Source organism: Antechinus flavipes, chromosome 3 (genome assembly GCF_016432865.1).
Source record: "Antechinus flavipes isolate AdamAnt ecotype Samford, QLD, Australia chromosome 3, AdamAnt_v2, whole genome shotgun sequence".
Taxonomy (NCBI): domain Eukaryota; kingdom Metazoa; phylum Chordata; class Mammalia; order Dasyuromorphia; family Dasyuridae; genus Antechinus; species Antechinus flavipes.
In genome coordinates this window covers 1,996,653-2,016,778 of record NC_067400.1, presented here as the reverse complement: position 1 = coordinate 2,016,778, position 20,126 = coordinate 1,996,653, and the positions used below count along the sequence as shown (strand labels likewise).

Here is a 20,126-nt window from a genome sequence, read left to right as displayed (position 1 = left end):
AGCTACCCAGATCTCTTGAGGACCAGAGGAGACAGGCCCCCCTGGCTGCTTCCGTCACTTTCTGAAAGGAACCCCAAAATGAAAACTCCCAGGTCAAAGGAAAAGTGCCATGAGCAGCCCGGCAGAAAGAAACTACGCAAGACCATCCATGGCTGAGCAGTGACCTTGGAACCAGGAAGGACTTGGCCAACAAAAACGAGTGGAGCCGGCATGAGACCTTGGAAACAGAGCCCTTTCAAGTGCTCCTGATAAAAGGCCGGCGCCTTGGAGACCCTTTGGAGTTTAAACACAGGCGGGAAGAGAACCACCAGAAAGGCCCAAGGAGGTGAACAAGCCCAGACTGATTAGATTCACATTGTGTCCCTGGATCCCTGGTGACATCAGGGATTCCAGGAGTCCAGTTGCCCATGTGCTCTCCCTCCATCCTTCTACACACACTCACTCACACTCACAATTGGGTCCAAAGTACATTTCAGTCAGCAGGGAAAGTAGAGAAGAGCAGAGGAGGAATTAAAAGTGTAGAGAAGGGGAGGGGTGAGTTCTAACAAAACAGACTTTAACCATGCACAAAAATGGGTCTAGTTTGGAGCCGTCAGATGGCACAGTAGATGGAGGGCCTCAGATATTTACTAGCTGTGTGATCCTGATCAAGTCACTTAATTCTCTTTGCCTTTTGTTGTTGTTGTTGGTTGGTTGGTTGGGGTTTTTTTGGGTTTTTTTGGCTGAGGCAATTGGGGTTAAGTAACTTGCCCAGGTTCACACAGCTAGGAAGTGTTAAGTGTCTGAGGTCAAATTTGAACTCAGGTCCTTCTGACTTCAAGACTGATGCTCTATCCACTGCGCCACCTAGCTGCCCAGCCTTTTTTTTTTTTTTTCAATATGTTAAAGAATGACAATTTATTTTTTCCCAATACATATTTATGCAATTATTTTGCTGCACAAGAAAAATTAGATCAAAAAGGGGGAAAAATGAGAAAGAAAATAAATGGAAACGAACAACAACAAAAAGAGTGAGAATGCTATGTTGTGATCCACACTCAGTTCCCACACTCCTCTCTCTGGGTGGAGATGGCTCTCTCCATCATAAGATCATTGGAACGCTTTGCCTTTTTAAAAAATAGCTCTTTGGGGTGGTAAAGAATAGGAATCTGATGTGATCCCTAAAAAGAAGGAAAGGATGAAGAAGCTGTTGTTTTTTAACGTAATGGAATACTATTATGTTGATCTCTTCTAAAATAATGACCAACAGTGATACCAGATAATAGTAAAGCATGATCCACATCTGATAGAGAAGTTCACAAAGAGACAGGTATTTTTTAGGCAAAGTGGAAATTTGTTTTGATTGGCTATTCATGTGTGTGGTGAGTTTTGTTTATTTCTGTGTTCTCAATTGCAGGGAGAGGATTTGGTTAGGGGAGAGGATTGGGATGGAAGAGTGAGAAAGCAGAATTTGGCTGATTAACACAATATATTTTTTAAAACCTTTTTAAACTGTCTTTTGGACAGCTTTTGTATTTTGCAAGGAGTTAATAAAATGTACATTAACCTTCATGATGTCAGATCTGTTGTTTTCTATTTTTCCTCTCTGAAAGTACCCCCAGATGTGTTTGGGACATGTGGTCCCCTGTATGTCACTGGGTCAGACTGAAAGCCTCGGCAGCACAGAAGGGAGACACCATTGCTTATAGCCAAGAGAGAAGAGGGGCTGTCAGACCTCAGTGGTCAGTGCTGAAGGAAAACCTGTTTCTGGGATGTGGGCGAGGTGAAAAGGCAGGAGGCCTCGGTCCGGCCACTCTGTCTTCATCTCAATGACCCCTCACCTCAGTCTTGCGGTTTCCAGTTAGTTGCAGCGGTGTGACTTTACCAGCTCTTGACTGGACTGACTCTGCTGAGGACAGGGAGCAGCTTCCTGCTCCCAGGACTCAAAGAATGCTCCAGAAAGATGGTTCTCTGGAAACCTTGGGTTCCAAGGTGGAAGAACCTCTGCAGGATGACTGGGTGGCCTGTCAGTCGGGGTCTGTGGTGCAGTTGGACTTGGGGACACTGGTGTCCTGAGAGCGGCAAATGGAAGTGGCCGACCGGCCGGCCGCTCTGGGGCTTACTGCAGCTGCCCCTTTTCTGTATCTCTAAAGGACAGTTTCCATGGCACTTTGATCGTGTGCTCAATGATTTTTCATCCAGAAAACACATTTCCACTGCAGAATGTGAAGTTCCTCTTAGCTGACTTGATGTCTCTCCCTCTTCTTTTCCCCAGGGCAATTCGGGGCTTGGTTTTAGCATCGCAGGGGGCACCGATAACCCCCACATTGGCGACGACTCGAGTATTTTCATTACAAAAATCATTGCCGGGGGAGCAGCGGCACAGGATGGACGACTGCGGTATGTTGATTTTCCTGGGATAAGGAAGCTGGCTGCAGTTTTTCTATTAATGTAAGAGATGGAGGGAGTCAAATTTTATGTTTTTCTTTATCCCAAAGCACATGTGGTGTGTATTTGGGAAGAAATTTGTGTTTTAAGAAGGGCTGTGAACATTTTCTCTGACTGGCTTGTAATAAGTATTATTTATAGTATAATTAGATTTTTGCTGTCCAAATCCTGAATATATTTTAAATTGCCAAAGTCCAGGCCCTCATTGTTATCAATAGATCTTTGGACAAAGGTTCTTACCTCCTCTTTGTCTTTCCTGTGATTTTACTTTTTATCTCCGTGAGAAATGGATAAGTTTTGTTTTGGATATTTATGGATAGTTTGTGACTAAGAATCCAAGAGCAGTGAAGTTGCTTGGAGTAGAAGCCCCAGTGGGAGGTCCCCCTGCCCCAGCCATGAACCTGAGGGGACAGGCTAAGCAAGCCCACTCTCTGCCTCCCTTCAGCTTGTGCACGTGTCCCCTCATCCTGGCTTCTTTCAGGGGGTCTGACACCCCTTGAAATACTTGGTAATGGTTTTGGGGCCTGCCTGCACCTGACCACAGAGTGTGTGGGCTGGGGGGGCCACCATCTCCATAGTCCTGGCCTCAGATGCTCGTATGGGGCCTTGGCTTAGCAGCGTACTGGGCCAGCTTCAGGGGGCACTCCGGGCCAGCATGTCTCTGTCCCTTGGGGTTCGAGTAGGTGATGCTCAGGTCCCATCACTCATAAGTGTCTTCAGGCCTCCCTTGCTGCCTTCTTAAGCTTCTTGTGGAAAAGTTTAGCTTTATCTTGCCTAGTGGCCCCCCTTCTTTGGCTTGCTCCCAGTGGCAGGCGTGTGTCCATAGCTGTTGAGATCTTAGCATAATGCCGTGGACACTAAGGAAACTTGTCAGCCAGGAGGCTTGTGAAGCGCTGGCTATCCTCCGAACATTGGGGCTCCCAGGAAGGAAGGAAGGAAACAGCATTCATCAAGCACTACATGGGTGCCAGTCACCCTGGGCATGTGAATGGGCCCTGGAGGAGCTGAAGCGCAAGGTGACCCTTGGCATGGAAGGCAGCAAGGGCCCCCATGCTGATCCCTGAGCAGCCTGGTAACCGCTCCCGCAGAAGCACCTAGACGTGTCCCCCTGTCAGACATGGCGTCCTGCGCCCCTTCGTCAGGAACTCTGTGGTTCAGCTGTTTCTTGACTCACAAAGGGCCGGGTGGGAGATAGCTCAACAGGCTGCCATCATCCTTCCTCGCTTCTGGAAACCTCCCTGTCGACATTTCTTAGAGCTTTAATGTCCAGAAGGTCAGGAGTAGGGCCCTGGGGAGAAGGGGAGAGGGAAGGCCAGATGAGCCTGGGCCAGTCTTCAGAGGATCCTCCAGGATGGACCAGGTAGGAGGAGAAGGGCAGCTGGCCCTCCATGGGTGTGGGTGGTGGGCCTGAGCAGACCAGGGGGTTTACCCAGATGCTGTTAGGATCATAGCCAACATTAGCCATTTGAAGGCTGGCACAGCATTTACATGGATGATCCAGTTTGGTCCTGCTCATCTTCCTGAGGAGGAAATAGAATCTCGGGCTGGCCAGAGTTACCTACCTCCGGTGGCCTGTGAACTCTGCTCTTTCAGACTCCGCATTGGGCACCCTCAGCCAACTTGGAGCTAGGGACCTAATGCTGAGCAAAGATGGGGGAGCATAAGCAAAGAGATCCACAGTTCCTGAAGAGATTTTAGGGGGCTGGTAGGAAGGAGGTGGCCAAGGGTGGGGCGAGGCTGTTGATGGCTGCCAGAGCCTTGGGACCCTCTTCTGCCGAAGCCCTCCTCCACAGGCGAAATCCAGCCGTCACCCGCCTCAGCCATTCTCTCTCTGCCAAGCCCACTTGGCTGTATCCTTCTCACACCTATGTCTTGCCATTTTATTCACAAGTACAGCGTGAGAAATTTCCTCCCCTGTTTTTGCTAAACTAGGTAATGTCTAACACCCTTGTCAGATTGTCAGGAGACAGAAGCAGTGTTTTGAATCTCTCTGCAGAAGAATCCATATTGATCCACTTTGGTGAGCTTTGTTTTGGCCCAGCCTTTGTAGGAAAGCCACTTGGAGGCATCTGGATGCACTTGGGCCTGGCCGTCTCCCTTCTGGACATGTGAGATAAAAAGAAAGGCCCCCTGGTGACCGGGATCTTGGTCACAGCACATGTTGGGGGAGCTTGACTCTAGAAATCAAACCCCTGCTCATTGATTCAGGGTCAGCTATGCAATGTGCTGGTGATTGGAACTCCAAGGATCCCGGGAGAGCTTGGGTGCCCTTGTGCCGAAAGGAATGATCAGACACAGCCAAACAAGGACTGTCCGTGACTGGCCCAATGCCTCTGGCCGCCTAGTGGCCATGTTCCCCCAGAAAGGAAAAGCAGCGATTTTGGTGTGGCCCGTTCTTTGCTTATGGCTTCTTTTTTTAGCTCTCCCCCGAACATCCCTGGGAGACACAGTTGACAATTTTACCAGGAATCGCATTGAATTTCCCCAGCCCCTAGTTTTCTAACTTCCATTCTTTGGTGAAAATCAGTTCATTTGTTCTCTCCTCCTCGAGGTCTTTGACGGAGATCTGTCTCCTGGCTGCCAGGGCTTTTAGGATCATCTTATCCTGAGGGCCCCACTGCTCTCTCCATTCTTAACTGTCCATTCCCTATTAGTCCTTCTGTCTGCTGATTTCCAGAAGAGTGATCGTGTGATCATTCTCCACAAACTTTGTGTCTTGTCTTCTTCCCTCCATGATACCTAATCATCATCTTGTCTATCTCAAGCATCAGCTCCGGTCTTCCCTGATCCCCTTTTTCCTTCCGATTCCTTTGGTTGTCCGAAGGTTTCCTTCTCACTGCAGCAGCACAGATGCTCTTCTCCATGTTTATCTGCCCCGCTTTCATCTCTAGGACGAAGCTTTTTAAGATCTAAGTTGGTCTGTGAGTGCCCCACATAGCCATTGGGAGTGCTTTTGATCATTCTCCTTTTATTCTTGTCAGAGTATTTCTCTTTGTATTTGTGGAATTTCATTCCTGACCATTTTTCCTTTTATTTTTATCCATGAGACCCTCCCCGGCTTTCTCTGAATACTTGGAGGACATTTTCCTTCCAGTATCTAGGGTATAATTCTCTTTGGCTTTCTTGCCAGGGATGGGCACACCATGGCATGTGAGTCCATTTCACGTCTGGGCCTTGCGGGTGAGAGGTATTACTTGCATCTTGTAAAGTAATGTAAACATTCTGTGAATTCATCTCTTACATTTGTATTCATTTTTCTCATAAGGCGTTCTGTTTCTAGACAAAATAGTTGTAGTTTTCATGTGATCGTTACGATGACTATAAATACCCCAGACGTTTTCACTTGTCAATTGTCATACGTAGAGCTTGAAACCCAAATCACCCTGAAGTAAAGCACAGATTAGAACATCAGGCAGAAATGGAAAAAGATGAATTTTAATACATATGAAATCTTTCAATTGGGTTTCAAAAAATCAGCTTCCTAAATATAAGATGGGTGGGTGGTAAGGAGAGAAGCCCCGGATTGAAAACGATTTGGGGGTTTTAGGTCTACACAGTCTTAATTAAGTCAGTGGTATGACGTAGCCATCAGGTAAGGCAGTGAGCACCTTGACTGCCTTGTGAGAAGCAGATTGTCCAGGGGCTGGGAGCTAGCCCTTCTTGTTAATCTCTCCACGTGGGGAGTCTTCAGTCATTAGGAACAGCAGCAGAGGAGGAGGTATCCCCTTGGGGTTGGCCTTGGAGATCTGCAGGCCAAAGCCGAGGCCCTCTGAGTGGTGACAACGGACCCATTCCATGGCCCCGCATTGGCACAGCCCAGCATTGAGTTTCTGTGGACATCATAGTCTTTTTGTTCACCCCAGCATACTCGGTGACTTGTTTTCCTCCTTTAGCTTATTTTCCTTTGTACATATTATCTCAGTCACACCATGGTTGTTGATGTGCACGTAGGGACTGCGACTGAGCTGTCTCCAGGGTGACAGTAACTGCTTTGTTTTTGGTCATTTGCCCCTACAGGATCTCTGGGTTAGAGGATGTAGACACTAGTCCTTTATTTTTTCCCATACATTGCCAAGTGATTACCTCTGAGAAGTTAAATTTTTTGCAACATAAACTATTTGGATTGCTTTATTTTTCTAAAAAACTTGTTCAGGGCCCTTAGGCTTATTCTTAGACAGTGAAGAAATTCTTGCCCCAGGAGTAGCTGACAGGGTTATTTTTGTGTCCAGTTGGCCTGTGGGGGGTGTGGACCAGGATCCGCCATGGGCTTGTGCAGTTTGGGGATGGGGAAACACAAATTTAGAAGTCTCTTCTGTCTCTCTGTAACCCCTTAGCGTTAACGACTGTATTTTGCGAGTAAATGAAGTTGACGTCCGGGATGTGACACACAGCAAAGCAGTGGAAGCCTTGAAGGAAGCGGGTTCCATCGTGCGTCTGTACGTCAAGCGACGGAAGCCAGTGACGGAGAAGACAGTGGAGATCAAGCTGGTGAAAGGCCCCAAAGGTAGGGCAGCAGGAAGACAGGGAGGGCCGTTCTGGGCGGACGGGGGCAGAAGCGGTGCCTTTGGGTGCTGATCCTGGCCACCTGACCCTAAGGTTGTATCCCTCTTTATCATGAACACCTCTGCCACATGTCCAACACCCCCTCGGGGTCTTCTTGGAGTAGTTCTTTTGTTTGGCGATTGCCCGATGGGCAGTCTAGCCATGACTTAGCTGAAACCGGGCCAAGAAAAAAATAATGACTTCTGTCATCACACCTTTTGTCTTAGGATGACACATTTGCTCCACATTTCAAGTGGCTGAAGCGAAATAGCTGAAGTTGAGGAAAATTTGTAGTCTGTTACTTATCTCCTTTTCCATGTCACAGTCCTCAGAATGGGTGGGGTAGGCAGTATGGGCCGGTAGACAGAACCCTGGGCCTGGAGTTGGGTCTCAAACAGTGCCCACCTGTGGGACCCCCAAATCACTACATCTTTGCCAGCCTCATTTTCCTCAGCTGTAAAGTGGGGAGAATACCCCTACCTCCCAGGTGGTTGTGAGGGGCCAGTAAGACCACATGAGTGAAATGCTCAGCACTGGGCCTGACCCACAGGTAGGTGTTTATTCCCTCTGCTCCCTGCCCGTGATTCCCCCTGGCTATATGGCTCTGGGCAGACCCCTTCCCTGGGCATGCTCTGCCCCCAGCCCAGGGGGCTGGCAGAGAGGTGCCTCAGGAGCACTCAAACTTGGCAGTCCCATCTGTATTGGGGGTCAGTGTGGTCTCAGACACTCTCAGGGCCATGAGCTAAGCTCACGTTTCAGGGGGACATTCGTGCTTTTGTGTTTTCCAAGCAGGTCTTGGGTTCAGTATAGCTGGTGGAGTCGGGAACCAGCATATTCCTGGGGATAACAGCATCTATGTCACCAAGATTATTGAAGGGGGAGCAGCCCATAAAGATGGCAAACTTCAGATTGGAGATAAACTTTTAGCGGTAAGTAGCTTCTTGTTTTTCCTCTGTCTCCTGTTTTCTTCCTGAACTTTGATATTTTTAGTCATATGATAATTTTATGTATTTTGAAAGATGCTTCTTCACACTAAAGAATTTTTTAGTATGAAAAGAAAACATTTTTGTGGGTCTTTCTTGGAGCATATTCATATACCTAAAAATATTCCCAGCTATTCCTAGGCTAGCTCTTCTTTATTTTTATCTGGAAACATACTGGCATATGCTTTTCCTTCTCCGGATCATTGGATCTGGCACATATCCCCCAGCCATGGGTATGCAGTCTGGCAGCAGGGGTGGGATGAAGAGCTGACCTTGACACGGCCTCCAAGATCCAAGGGGTCAGACCCTGTTTGACAAGAACCAGGCAGTCGACATCAGAGACATCCAAGGCTATAATCGGAGACCCTGGGGGACCAGAGCCACGTTCTGGCCCCTCAGGCAGCAGAGGCTTCTGGGGGAGCTCTCCATGGAGCTGGGGTGGTCCTCACAACTCGGAGGAATGCGCGGGTCTTAGCTGGGCTGTAGCAAGCCCTTGGAATTAAGGTGGTTCGCTTAAGAGCAGTGTCTTTTGGACTGGGCCTGGTCCTTTCATGGGTCCAGGAAGCATCTAGCCATTGGCATTGGAGACTGCCAGAGGCACTCAGAGCTTTGGTGCCTTGTTGGGCACAGAAGGCCAACCTTGGCCCAGGGCTTCACTGCCCTTTGGGCCCCACTGACTTTCAAATCTACCGTTGTTTACTTTGATAATATGTCATTAAAAAAAGGTCTTTCAAAACAATTCTTTGGTAGCCAAATAATTTTACCATTTGTTAAAGACAAAAGCAAATTTGCATACTAATGATGGATTTGCTTGTTTGTTTTTCCATAAGAAATCTTGGTGGATTAGTTGGTACTTTTTACTCTTGCCAAATTTTTCATGACTCCCACATTTCTGTTAGCATGACTTTATATGAGGTCGCGCGATCTACAGTTTAAGAAGCTTTGCTTTAGAGCAGCGATTGTTTTCCTGATGGGATTGAGGTAGAACCTCATGCATTTCTCCAATTACTAAAGTGTTGGTTTTGTTTTTTTTTTATGTAATTGTGTTTAACTTCGATTTCTTCCATTGAACCTTTGCTCTTTTGACCATTATCTTCGGGGGACTGTCTCTTAGTTTTATACATCTGAATCAGTTTTTTAGCTTAAAAATCAGAACTTTATGCAAGAAATTTCATAGATTTATGTATAAATAAATGTATTTAGATTTATTCTCTGCTCCTCTTTCCTTTTAACATTTAGCTTCTAATTTTAGCTGCATTGATCTTATTTATGCAGCTATTTTTATTAAATCAAAATTGGAAACCTAAGTTTAGATAGTCAAAGTGGACTGCCTGCCTATTGAATAAGACATTTAACTCTTCATCTCTTTGGCAGCATTGTCTTCTGGTCTGGTTATTTATAATTAATGAACTAAGTAAAATTCAGAGAAGATAGGCATTTTTGGGTAATTCATAGATTTAGGAAGCCATTTCAGAAATGGTTTTGCAATGTTGTGATGTTGTTGAGCTCGGGCACTTTAGTGCCTTTCCTAGCAGTGTCTACGGAATCCTTGACAGGATGAATTTGGTCTTGTTCCGGTTCACCTCCACAGAAACAAAGGAGGAACACTAAATACTGTGGAGGTTCTCCAAGCCTCCTCCTTGGGCCCTCTTCTCCTCCTCTGGTCACCCTCTCCTCAGTTCCTATTCCCTCCATGCTAGTTTCTGACAGGCAGCTCGTTCTCTTGTGTCCCAGATAAGCCTTACATTCACACGAGCATCTCCTCTCCCATCCCCAGATGTCTCTTATCTGTCCCGTGCCCGTGTCCCTCCCTCCTCAGGTGTTCACCACCTGGCCGGTCTATTCCAAGTGCCCACTGAGACAGCTTTAAATCAGTGCTTCTTCCATTCACCCTTTGGCACCCTGTGCTTCCGCCCTTTCCCTTTTAAGCCATTTTCCTGGGCATCAGTGCAGTAGCTGCTGCCATGGGACCAGGGAGATCTGAGTCTAGACTCTTAGTAGCGCTTTATCTCTGTCTGCTCCGTTTCCATCACTGTCAATCATGGACGGCAGCACTTCCCTCCCAGGGTTTTTTCCAAGGTCAGATCAGTATCTGTACAATGTGTTGGAAATTGTGAAGTGTGGCAAGTGCTAGTAAGGACCAGCCTGTCACTGCCCACAGCATACTCCACCCTGTCTCTAACATCACACAGAAATCCCCTGTTGAGCACTGACAGCTCTGCAAGACCCCCCGTGCCATTTCCTCTGCGCTCTTCATTGCTGACCCTGCCTTCCACTTTGGTTCCTCACCACCATGAGTGTGTCTGAGGCATGACACTGACGTGGGCAGCTGTGTGAATGTCCCCTGGGTCCAGCCCCTCACCACTCACCCCCCTTCTTGGGCCCCCACCTTGGCACGTGTGTTATGTCCATTTATTTTCTTTATGTTCTTCACTCTTAGGTTGAGGTGCATTGTTTTGTTGTTTCATTCCTTTCCCTGTGTAGCTAAGTGCCAGGCCCAGTGTGGGCCCAATGGTTGTGGTGCGTTGTGTACCGGGACTGGAAGCACCAGTTTGTGTTGCTAATACACGGAAATGTTTTCTGTTATGGCATCTTCATTCTGTCTATTCCCATTTGGTTTTAGGTGAATAGTGTCTGCTTAGAAGAAGTGACTCATGAAGAAGCCGTGACAGCCTTAAAGAACACGTCTGACTTTGTCTACCTGAGAGTAGCAAAACCTACCAGTATGTACATGAACGATGGCTGCGTTCCTCCTGATGTCACCAACTGTAAGTTTAGTTTGGTAATAGGGTTAATAGACAATTTGTTCTGTTGAGTTGTTCGTTATTATTGTTCACAAGAAGTATTGGACATAGCACAACGTATCCCTTAGGTAAAGGCACATCCAGCCCATGAATAGTGCAGGCTTTAGTTGTTAGAACCTAAAATTCTTCTGATTATTGATATGTTTAGGGAAAAAAGCCAGGTCCTTCCCTCTATATGTAGCTTGGTTTGTCTAGTTATTTGCACTGCGTATTTCCCAACAGATTGTAAGCCCCTTTTGTATCCCTAATGTTGAGCACAGTGCCTGGCCCATCGTAGGAACTTAATAAAGCTTTGTTGACTGATTGAATCATGCTATCAAAGCAAAAACAGGAATTCACAATATATAAAAAGACATTATACCAAAAGGAACCATAAATAGCAAACCTGTTTCAGTTTTCAAATTATATAATCGCAGTGCCTTTGTATGAAAATAAATAAAGGAAAAATTAAGAAACTATATTAGAAAGTATAGACATTTGTACAACAGTAAGAGATTTCCATCATTCACTTATTTTGGACAGATTAAAAGAATAATATAGAATAACAAATTGCTGGAGAAACTAGATCCAGAATACTTACGTCATCTTCTAAATTGGACTGCTAAGGAATATATGTTCTTTAGCAGGAAACTTGACAATGAGATTCTAAGAAATGAATGGATTAAAAGGACAAATTTTAGAATTAATAACTTTGACCATAAGAAAATGGTAACAATGAAAAAAAGTACCAAAATTTTGGGCATATATATTAAGCAGACTTCAAAGGGGCAATTATATTCCTAAAAACATTAACAAAATAGAAAAAAAGTAACAGGAAATTTTCCCAAATTCTCCTCCAAACAACATTAAAATGAGACCTCAAAGCTAATTCTGGTGGCAGAACCAAAAAAAGAATAGGGTGAAACAAGTTTGCATCCCAAGACAAGTTAGAAGGTCAGAAAGCTTAATAGGGTGAGAATGGAGCTCAGTTCAGCACAGGCCAAGCCCTGGCAAGCCAACAGCAGGATTTGGGGGTGACTGAAGCTGCACCTCCTAGAGCTCTCTGCTCACAGAGGGAGTCAGACGGCTGTCTGGAAGGAGGTGTCTGCGACGCCCCTGGGAGATAAGAGATGCCATTGGCACCTGAGGGGAAGTGGCTATCTGGGGACTCGGGTAAAGGCAGGTCTCCTGGCTCCAGACCCAGCCCACTGTCCATTGTGGTGGTTACCAGCCAGTCGGTCTCTTCTCATTCCATTCATCTCAGTCTGGCTGAGTTATTGTGGGGGGCTTAGTGTGTGAGCCCAGCTTTGTCAGGGCCCTCTGAGAGGGCTCCGGCTTCAGAATGCATCCGAGGGGCTTTCCCCAAGGCCTCCAGTACCTGGCTGGCCCCTGTGCATGAGAGAGGCAGCTCTATTGAGGGGCCTCCCTATACTGAGCCGTAAGGTTTAGGGATTGAACTGTTAACAGAGAGACATTGAATTCTAGGACCTGTTGTGGACAAGCTCCATGGGAATCCTTTAAGTCTTAACAGGAAATAATCCCAGAATTGTAAACATGATGACCATGATTTTCTTACTGAGTTAAATTCAATAACTTTCCTTTGTACTGAATGGCTCAAGCAATTAGTTCTTTTTCTGTTGTGTTTTTCTAGCTTATTCTCAACCTGTGGATAACCACATTAGTCCACCTGCTTATTTGGGCCAAACACCAGCATCACCAGCCAGATACTCCCCAGTTCCCAAAGGGATGCCTGGAGATGATGAAATTACAAGGTAAGGAGCTGACATTTTTTTTCTCCCTTGCAGTCTGTCATCCATAAGATGACATCTTTGAAGAGTTGAAGGAACTTGCATTGCTCTGAGAGATTTAATTTCTACCTGTTTTATGATCAAAGAACCCCTTTTCAACTTAAGCAGAGGTTTTCTTCTATAAGATTGCATTGAAAAACCAGTCCATGTGCTGCTTCTTTGAATTGAATTTTTCCATCAATATTTGGTTTTTGTCCATCCCTCTCACTCTTTGCCCCACACCATTGGAAAAAGAACCAAATCCTTGTAATAGCTAGCCACAGTGAAGCGAAATAAAGTCATACATTAGCTACATCCAAAGGGTGTCTCCTGTCCACCCCCTTTGAACAGAGCAGTGTTCTCCACTGTTTCTGCAGTGTGCTGGGGGTCAGAGTACTTGGGGGACCTAGTTCTGGGTACTTTTCTCTCAATGAGCTTCTGCCTACAAGAGTCCTGAGGGGTGGCTGTATTGACTGAGTGAAAGGCATGATTTAGGGTGTCACAACAGGGCCCCCTTCTTTTGGTAAGTAACTCTGATTCAGCAGATGTTGCCTGTCATTTGCATTGTTCTCCTTACTAGTGATTTGAAGCTGCTTTCATAAGGCTGATAACCTGGATTTCTTCCCTGGAGAATGATCTCTTAATGTTCTATGACGACTTGTTTATTGGAGAACGGTTTTTGTTTTTATAGATTTTGATTAATTCCTCTTAATTCTTGGAAGTGCAATTCTCAGCAGTGAAAGTTGCTGCCAAAGTTTTCTCAAGTAACTTGTGTCCCTTCTAATTGTAACTACATTGATTTTGTTTGTGTAAACAGTTTTTAATTGTGTGTAATCCTGACTGCTTTCTTGACTGTGACCCTTTGTATCCCTTGTTCCGTCTTCATGGCTTACCTGTCTGAAGCACTGAAAGGCCCTTTCTTTCTCTTCTGAGTTGCTTTTGGATTCCCCTTCAAGTGGTAGGAACAACTCTCCCTTGGGGTTTTATCTCATGCAACGGGAGCCAAGGGATTGTTCTTGTCCAGTTTTCTGCCAGATTGTTTTTGACCACCATTGAATTTTAGCCAACATTAAGCCACCAGGCTGATTTGCTGTAGTTGATTTTCCATGGAATTGGTCTAGTGAGCAACTTTTCTCATTTAACCAGGGATAGCTTGTTTGGATGGTTCTGTTTTCTCCTGGAGTTTTAGATCTTGTGCTTCTGATAGAAGTCCCGATTGTATCTCTACTTTAAAAAAAGAAAAAGTGATTTTCCTTTTTTTCCTTCAGATGAATTTCATCATTGAGCCCTTGGTAGTTTGATTAGTATGGTATTAGATTTAAAAAAATGAAGGTAGGCAATATTATCCTTTTTATGCCATTAGCTCGGCTTCCCTATAATCAGTATTTCTCCAGTTTTTTATGTCTGGATTTCAATATAGCGATTTTCATTTTGGTTTCCTGCATATGTGTGCTGTTGGTAAATGTCAAGGTATTTTACACATTCAGTCCATCAGTCAGTAAACATTTATTAAACATCTACATGATTTAACATTTCTGCTTTTTTGCATTTGTCTATGAAGTTTTCATGTTCTGATGGTTTTTACCATGTTTAACATATATTGGATTACTTGCCATCTAGGGGAGGGAGTGGGGGTAAAGGGGAGAAAATTGGAATACAGGATTTTTCAAGGATCAGTGTTGAAAAATGATCCTTGCATATGTTTTGAAAATAAAAAGAAAAAAATTATCTTATATCAATCAGAAGGCTTTGATGGGTTGGTGGCACATATCAAGTATTCTGCCTTAAATGCTATGTATAGGCAATAAAAAATTTTTTTAAATCACATCATCATATAATGCACTCACTGCTACCATGAAACATATTTCCATCTTTGGAGTAATGATTGAGAAAAGGCTTCAAGAACTTTAATTCTTTAGGGTGATCATTTGTGAACATGAGATATTCAGCTGACGGAGAAGAAATTTCTGGCTAATAGAATCATAAATTGTGTTTTACTTTATGAAGTATCTCAATTGTTTATTATCTTTTATTTTAGGGAACCAAGGAAAGTCGTTCTTCATCGTGGCTCAACTGGCCTCGGTTTCAACATTGTAGGAGGGGAAGATGGAGAGGGAATATTTATTTCCTTTATTCTTGCTGGAGGGCCTGCCGATCTTAGTGGAGAACTCCGGAAAGGAGACCGGATCATATCGGTAAGACTTGGAAAATAAAATTGCTTTCTCGTTTCAGGTTTTTAAGAATATTCAATGGTTCTAGTAAAACACGGGGGCATCTGTAGACTGAGGAAAGTTTTAATAGTGAGAATTTCTTATTTAATAGTTCATTTGAGAACATGATTTGTAATTCTTTTTGGCACTGCCCAGGGAGGATACTTGGTGGAGGGGTAATCCATCCAAAGGCGTGCCTCTGCTCCCCACAAGCCACTGTGATTATTTGTCCCCAAACACCACCATTAACAGGTCATTTGGGGAGGACACCAGGTTACTGGACCTCACGACCAGGTGTCCAGGCCATGTGGATGAAAAGTGGCCTTTGTATATGAAGTGGTAGGAAGCCCAAGCCCTGCACCCCTCCCCCCCAAAAAAGGAGCCATCTCATGGACATGTTCCCCTTACCCTGTTCTGGGTACTCCCTCCTGTTTCCACTCACTCGTGGGGTAGTGCCATGGACAAAGGCGCAGACCAGGAATTGGGAAGGCCTGCATTTGATGAGGCTTGGGGCACTTAATGCTTCCTTCCTTGTCAACAAGTATAATGATAGCCCCCGGCTCCCCGGTGTCAGAAGCCCCCAATGAGCTTGTATCTGGTGTTCAGCAGGTGCCTAATAGATGCTTGTTTCCATAGCTCTCACTCTGTATGTTCTGGCTTCCACCTTCATCATTAAAATTGGGGGGGGGGGGTTATGAATTGCTGAATGCAGTGCTTGTCCCATGGCCTCTCTCTAGCCTCTCTCTTGTGGCCTGTCTTAGCTCTTCTGCTACTTCCCTCACCTACACAGACAGCACGAGCCTTTTCACTGACCTCTCGCTCTCAGATACTTTCCTTCCCCATGTCCATCTCATGGGGTCCCTCCAGATCCTATCCTCCCCCTCCCCCAACCCCTTCCCTCTGAGATTTCCTTCCCTCTTCTCTATAGCTTGTCAGCACAGAGTTATTGCTGAACACTTGGATTCCCTGTTTGATGGGGATTTTCTTGAAAGCACAGACAGTGTTTATGCCTTTCTTTGGGTCCCCATCCCTTAGCATGGCATGCTGAGAGTGCTGAATAAAGACTGTTTACTACCTTCCTGGCTTAGGGACGTACTTTTGTGACCTAGCAGGGAACCTGAGTGTGATCACCTTTAAATGCCTCAAGAGGACTTGGTTCTTTGTGTTTGGGGGTCGTCCCAGAGATAATAGGGGGTACAGGGGGTGATGTGGCCTAAACTCAGCTGGATTAAGAAGTACAGAAAACAATAGCCGCGAGTCTGAAGTGACGAGGGCCTGAGCCGGAGCTCTGACTCCGTAAGGAGGAGAAATGTTAGCGGTTTGGGTTCTTTGATGGGTGATTGCTGGCCAGTGCACCGGAAGCCAAAGAAAGTGCAGAAGGTAACTTCCTGACTGCGGGGATCCTGCTGTGTGGCTTAATGGACCCATTTCTGTTTGCATTTGATGCCATGTGTGTAGAGAATGAAATGAGGAGGAGGAGTTTGAGGCTATGAACCCCGGAGAATAAGATAGCTGGTGCCATTGACAAAGACCTTCAGGTTTAAAAGAAGGCTGGGCCTGGAAGGAAAGAAAATGAGCTCTGTTTTGGACAGGTTGAAGCAACATCAGGTTGGAGATTTCCACGAGGCCACTGGGTTTGTGGGATCGGTGCTCTGAGGAAGGACCAGGATTAGTGACAGACATCTGGAAGTCGTCTCCGACTCATGGGAACAGATGAGATTGTAGGAGAGGTTTTCTGAGAGTGAGCAAGGAAGCCGGAGGGTCACAGGCGTGAAAAGGAAGGACCTCACAGTTGGATGGGCTGTGTGAGCCGAGTCCTGCCCCCTCCATATCCATGATAAGCACCCCAGGCAAGCTGAAGTTCTTTAAGTTAGATGGGAGGAGTCCCTAGTCAGCATTGGTGCTGAGGGTCTCCATGACAGGAGTTTCCTGTACTGATTTTTTTTTTTTTAAGTCCAAACCAAAAACAAAAAAAAAAAAAAAAAAGGCAGGTAGAATGTCCTGGGTAATGGGTAGGAAAAGCCAATGGGAACTCTGCCTCCAGTGAGCCAATCAGCAAGCAGGGATTTGCATGCCGACTCCACACCGTGCCAATTGATATGAAACCGGAACAGAGCTGCTGCCTGAGGAGAGCGCTTGGGGGGAAGGCTTGGTGGACGTGGTGAGAGGATTGATTTAGGGTGCATGGGGATAGATGGAAGGACAGCAGGCTATGGTCTGATCAGAAACTCTCAGAACTTTTGATCGTGGAAGTAGGACACTTGTGAGCAATGGCAAAGGCCGTGGTGGAACCGTCCCAGGTGCAGATGAGATGAAATCTTATAGTCTTGTGGTTGTTCAATTATCCTGTGAGTTTGGACCTAGAGCGGCTCCCCCCTGCCCTATGCAGCTTCCCCTCCCAGCTGGCAGGCTCCCCCCCCACCCCCCCATCCAGCTATCAGATATCTGTGGGCTGTGCTGCATCTGGTGAGACAACCTTGAGTAGGGAAAGGGAGGTCTTGGACTGGGGCACCCAACATCAGGCTCCTTGTCTTTGTGTCTTCAGGGCTTGGCACAGAAGGGGTGCTTAAGATAAGTGCTTGGGGACTGAGGGAATTTTTCTGAGGGGTCAACAGAGACAGTCCTGGTTCTTCTTCCCACCCTCCTCCCCTGTTTCTAGCCCATCCAGAACTTCTTAGATCTCTATTGTCCTCCATTGTACCCGATTGGCTCTCATTACCCGGCCACCCTGGCAGATCTGCGTTTGGGGGTTTGTCACCGTCCCCACTCACAACAAAGGCAACAAAGCCAGACTTGGGCCCCCTCCCCGACATCTCCACACATCGTAGGTAGCATGGCTGGAGGGGCAGCCCCTGGACCTGGTCAAACGTTTTGAAATCGAACACATCCCAATGGTGGAGTCCTTCTTGATCTTGCTCATCATCATAAAAGGGAGGGCAGTTATTCATGAGAAAACTAAAGGTCTTAGAGACGAGGTCAGATGCTAAAGGTGACCTTGGTTTGGTTACCTGAATAAGTGGTATTAGAGATCTGGGGCAGGTACTTTGCAGCAGCGGGGACAAGGTGAGGTGGGGAGGGACAGCAGAAGACGTGGTAAGAGCGAAGTGTGTGGCAGCTTGTAATTCAGGGGAACAAGACGTTCACGTCCAAGTCAGGAAACATTTTCCCTGAATAAAACAATGGGAATGAGTGTCTATCCTTGTCTATGTTAAAAGCATCTCTAGCTCTCACTTCCAGAGGTCGTGTCCCATGACGTCTTGTTTAATTTGTAGGTGAATAGCGTCGACCTCCGAGCAGCTACTCACGAACAGGCGGCAGCGGCCCTGAAGAACGCTGGTCAGGCCGTCACCATCGTGGCCCAGTATCGGCCTGAAGGTATCACCCAGAATGGGGAAAGCGGCAGGGGCCGCGGGGGGAGGGATGGCCTCTTTTTGCAGATTTGACGATTTATCTAGAGAATGCTAAAGAGACAAATACAAATTATTTGAAAAAATTAATAAATGGAGCAAAGTATAGGCTATGGATTTGATCCACAGAAATCATTCGAATGTCTAATGCAAACAAAATGCAATCGGAAGAAATGGATAGAGCAGCTCCTTTCCTGATAGCAGAGTATCTAAAATACTCGGACATCTCCCTTCCAGCCTACGTATAGGAATAAATTTATAATTCTTTTGGAGATAAAGGCAAGCCTAAATAATTAAAGCAAAATCCATTTCACAAGGCCAAGCCAGTATAGTAAAAAGCACAGCAAGTTGATCATTGAGCCGATGGGTTTTTGTTAGAAAACGTTTCTTTCCTTGCCTAACAACAGAGTACAGTCGTTTTGAAGCAAAGATCCATGACTTACGGGAACAAATGATGAACAGCAGCATCAGCTCGGGCTCGGGTTCCCTTCGGACCAGCCAGAAGCGCTCCCTCTACGTCAGGCAAGTATCCGCTCCCTTCTCGCCAGCGATCGCTCACCAGTCACAGCTTTTTGAGGGCAGAACACCACAGAAATGAAGGAACCTGGCTCTCGTGGGGGTCACGTGCAGTCCATGGCCTGGCGGGTGGGGGCGGGAGAGGTCAAGGCAGTGCCCACAGACAGACTCCGCTTCCTTTGGGAGACACAGCGTACGGGCTGGTCCTTATGCTCCACAGAAGGGCAAGCTGGCACTGACTCGGGGAGCTGATGGTCAGTGAGGGGTCACACGTCTGGGCTTCATGGAGAAGGGTTTCTTGGCTGGAAAGAAGTGTGAGCAGACCTGCACTTGAGCATGGCTCAGGTTGGGGGGTTTGTGGAGAAAGTATCACGGCCACCAAGCCAAGAGGCGCCCACGCCGTGCCAGGCGGGAGACCAACAGCGTGTGCCGCCATAGAGAGCGAAGGGCCAGGGTGGGCGGTTCTGTGGGTGGGGGAGACATTCTCCTAATGGGGACTTGGCTTCCAGGGGAGCCTCCTGTGCTAGTCTCCAGCCTTTGGTTGTCCTTCCCTTCTCTCCAAGAGTGGGGGGAACCCTCCATGTCCCCAAAAGGAAGAAGCCCTATCTGTTGTCCACGTGTGTGCATCTATCTGGAGGGGGCGCCGGGTGTTACAGAGGTAATGGAGGGCCCGGTATGACTGCAGCAGGCTCCCACCAAGCCCACTGCGGGCCGCTCCTCCCCCGCCGTAGTCTCCCCTTGGATTGACTTGTCATTTATCTCCTGAATCTTAGAGCCCTGTTTGATTATGATAAGACAAAAGACAGCGGCCTTCCCAGTCAAGGGCTGAATTTCAAGTTTGGGGACATCCTTCATGTCATCAACGCCTCTGACGACGAATGGTGGCAAGCGAGGCAGGTGACGCCAGACGGCGAGAGCGACGAAGTCGGTGTGATTCCCAGTAAACGGAGGTACTTTACTTCTGTGGAGTCTTGTCGGTGTCTGGTGCCAATCTCGAGCCCAGCTTCAGATTCCCTTTGAATTAGCGTCTATACGTATTTATGAGATGTATGTGTGTACATGTGTAACGTGGCGCTCAGAGATGGCTTGTTTTGGCGGTGGTGGCAGGGATGGCTTTGAATGTTGGAGCTGAGAAGGTTGGTGGGGGAGGCAAGGGAAGAAGCCTGGGGGGCCTCCCCGGGTGGGGCTTGGCCCCTTCTTCAGCTGCAGCTTCCCCTGCAGCCAAGATACGAGAGTTCATGCACCCATGCACCCTCACACTTCTTTGGTCATGAGCGCCTTCCGCTGACCAACATCCTCCCCTCCATAATGGGAGATCCCTTCAGGGATGCAGGTTGCAACCTCTCCGTGTCCAAGTCAGTCACTAAACACTGAAATGCAGGGAAGCACCAGGAATACAAAGAGACCTTGGCCCTGCCAGGGCCAATCTCCACGTTTGGTGAGAGAGAGAGAGAGAGAGAGAAATGCACTG

General features: G+C 46.8%; 1 protein-coding gene across 28 annotated transcripts in view; it reads left to right on the top strand.

The window, feature by feature from the left end:
* Positions 1–20,126, top strand: part of DLG1 (discs large MAGUK scaffold protein 1) — a 149,634-nt gene that overhangs the window by 112,583 nt on the left and 16,925 nt on the right. For 15 of the 28 annotated variants that reach the window (XM_051991567.1, XM_051991560.1, XM_051991568.1 and 12 more), the window contains 9 exons: positions 2,255–2,379; positions 6,762–6,931; positions 7,762–7,898; positions 10,576–10,720; positions 12,387–12,507; positions 14,561–14,717; positions 18,005–18,107; positions 18,547–18,661; positions 19,429–19,605. In XM_051991567.1, coding sequence (XP_051847527.1) covers positions 2,255–2,379; positions 6,762–6,931; positions 7,762–7,898; positions 10,576–10,720; positions 12,387–12,507; positions 14,561–14,717; positions 18,005–18,107; positions 18,547–18,661; positions 19,429–19,605 — 1,250 coding nt within the window. Of the gene's footprint in view, positions 1–2,254; positions 2,380–6,761; positions 6,932–7,758; positions 7,899–10,575; positions 10,721–12,386; positions 12,508–14,560; positions 14,718–18,004; positions 18,108–18,546; positions 18,662–19,428; positions 19,606–20,126 lie in introns of all 28 variants that reach the window. The other 13 variants (XM_051991559.1, XM_051991563.1, XM_051991556.1 and 10 more) reach the window with 1 other exon arrangement.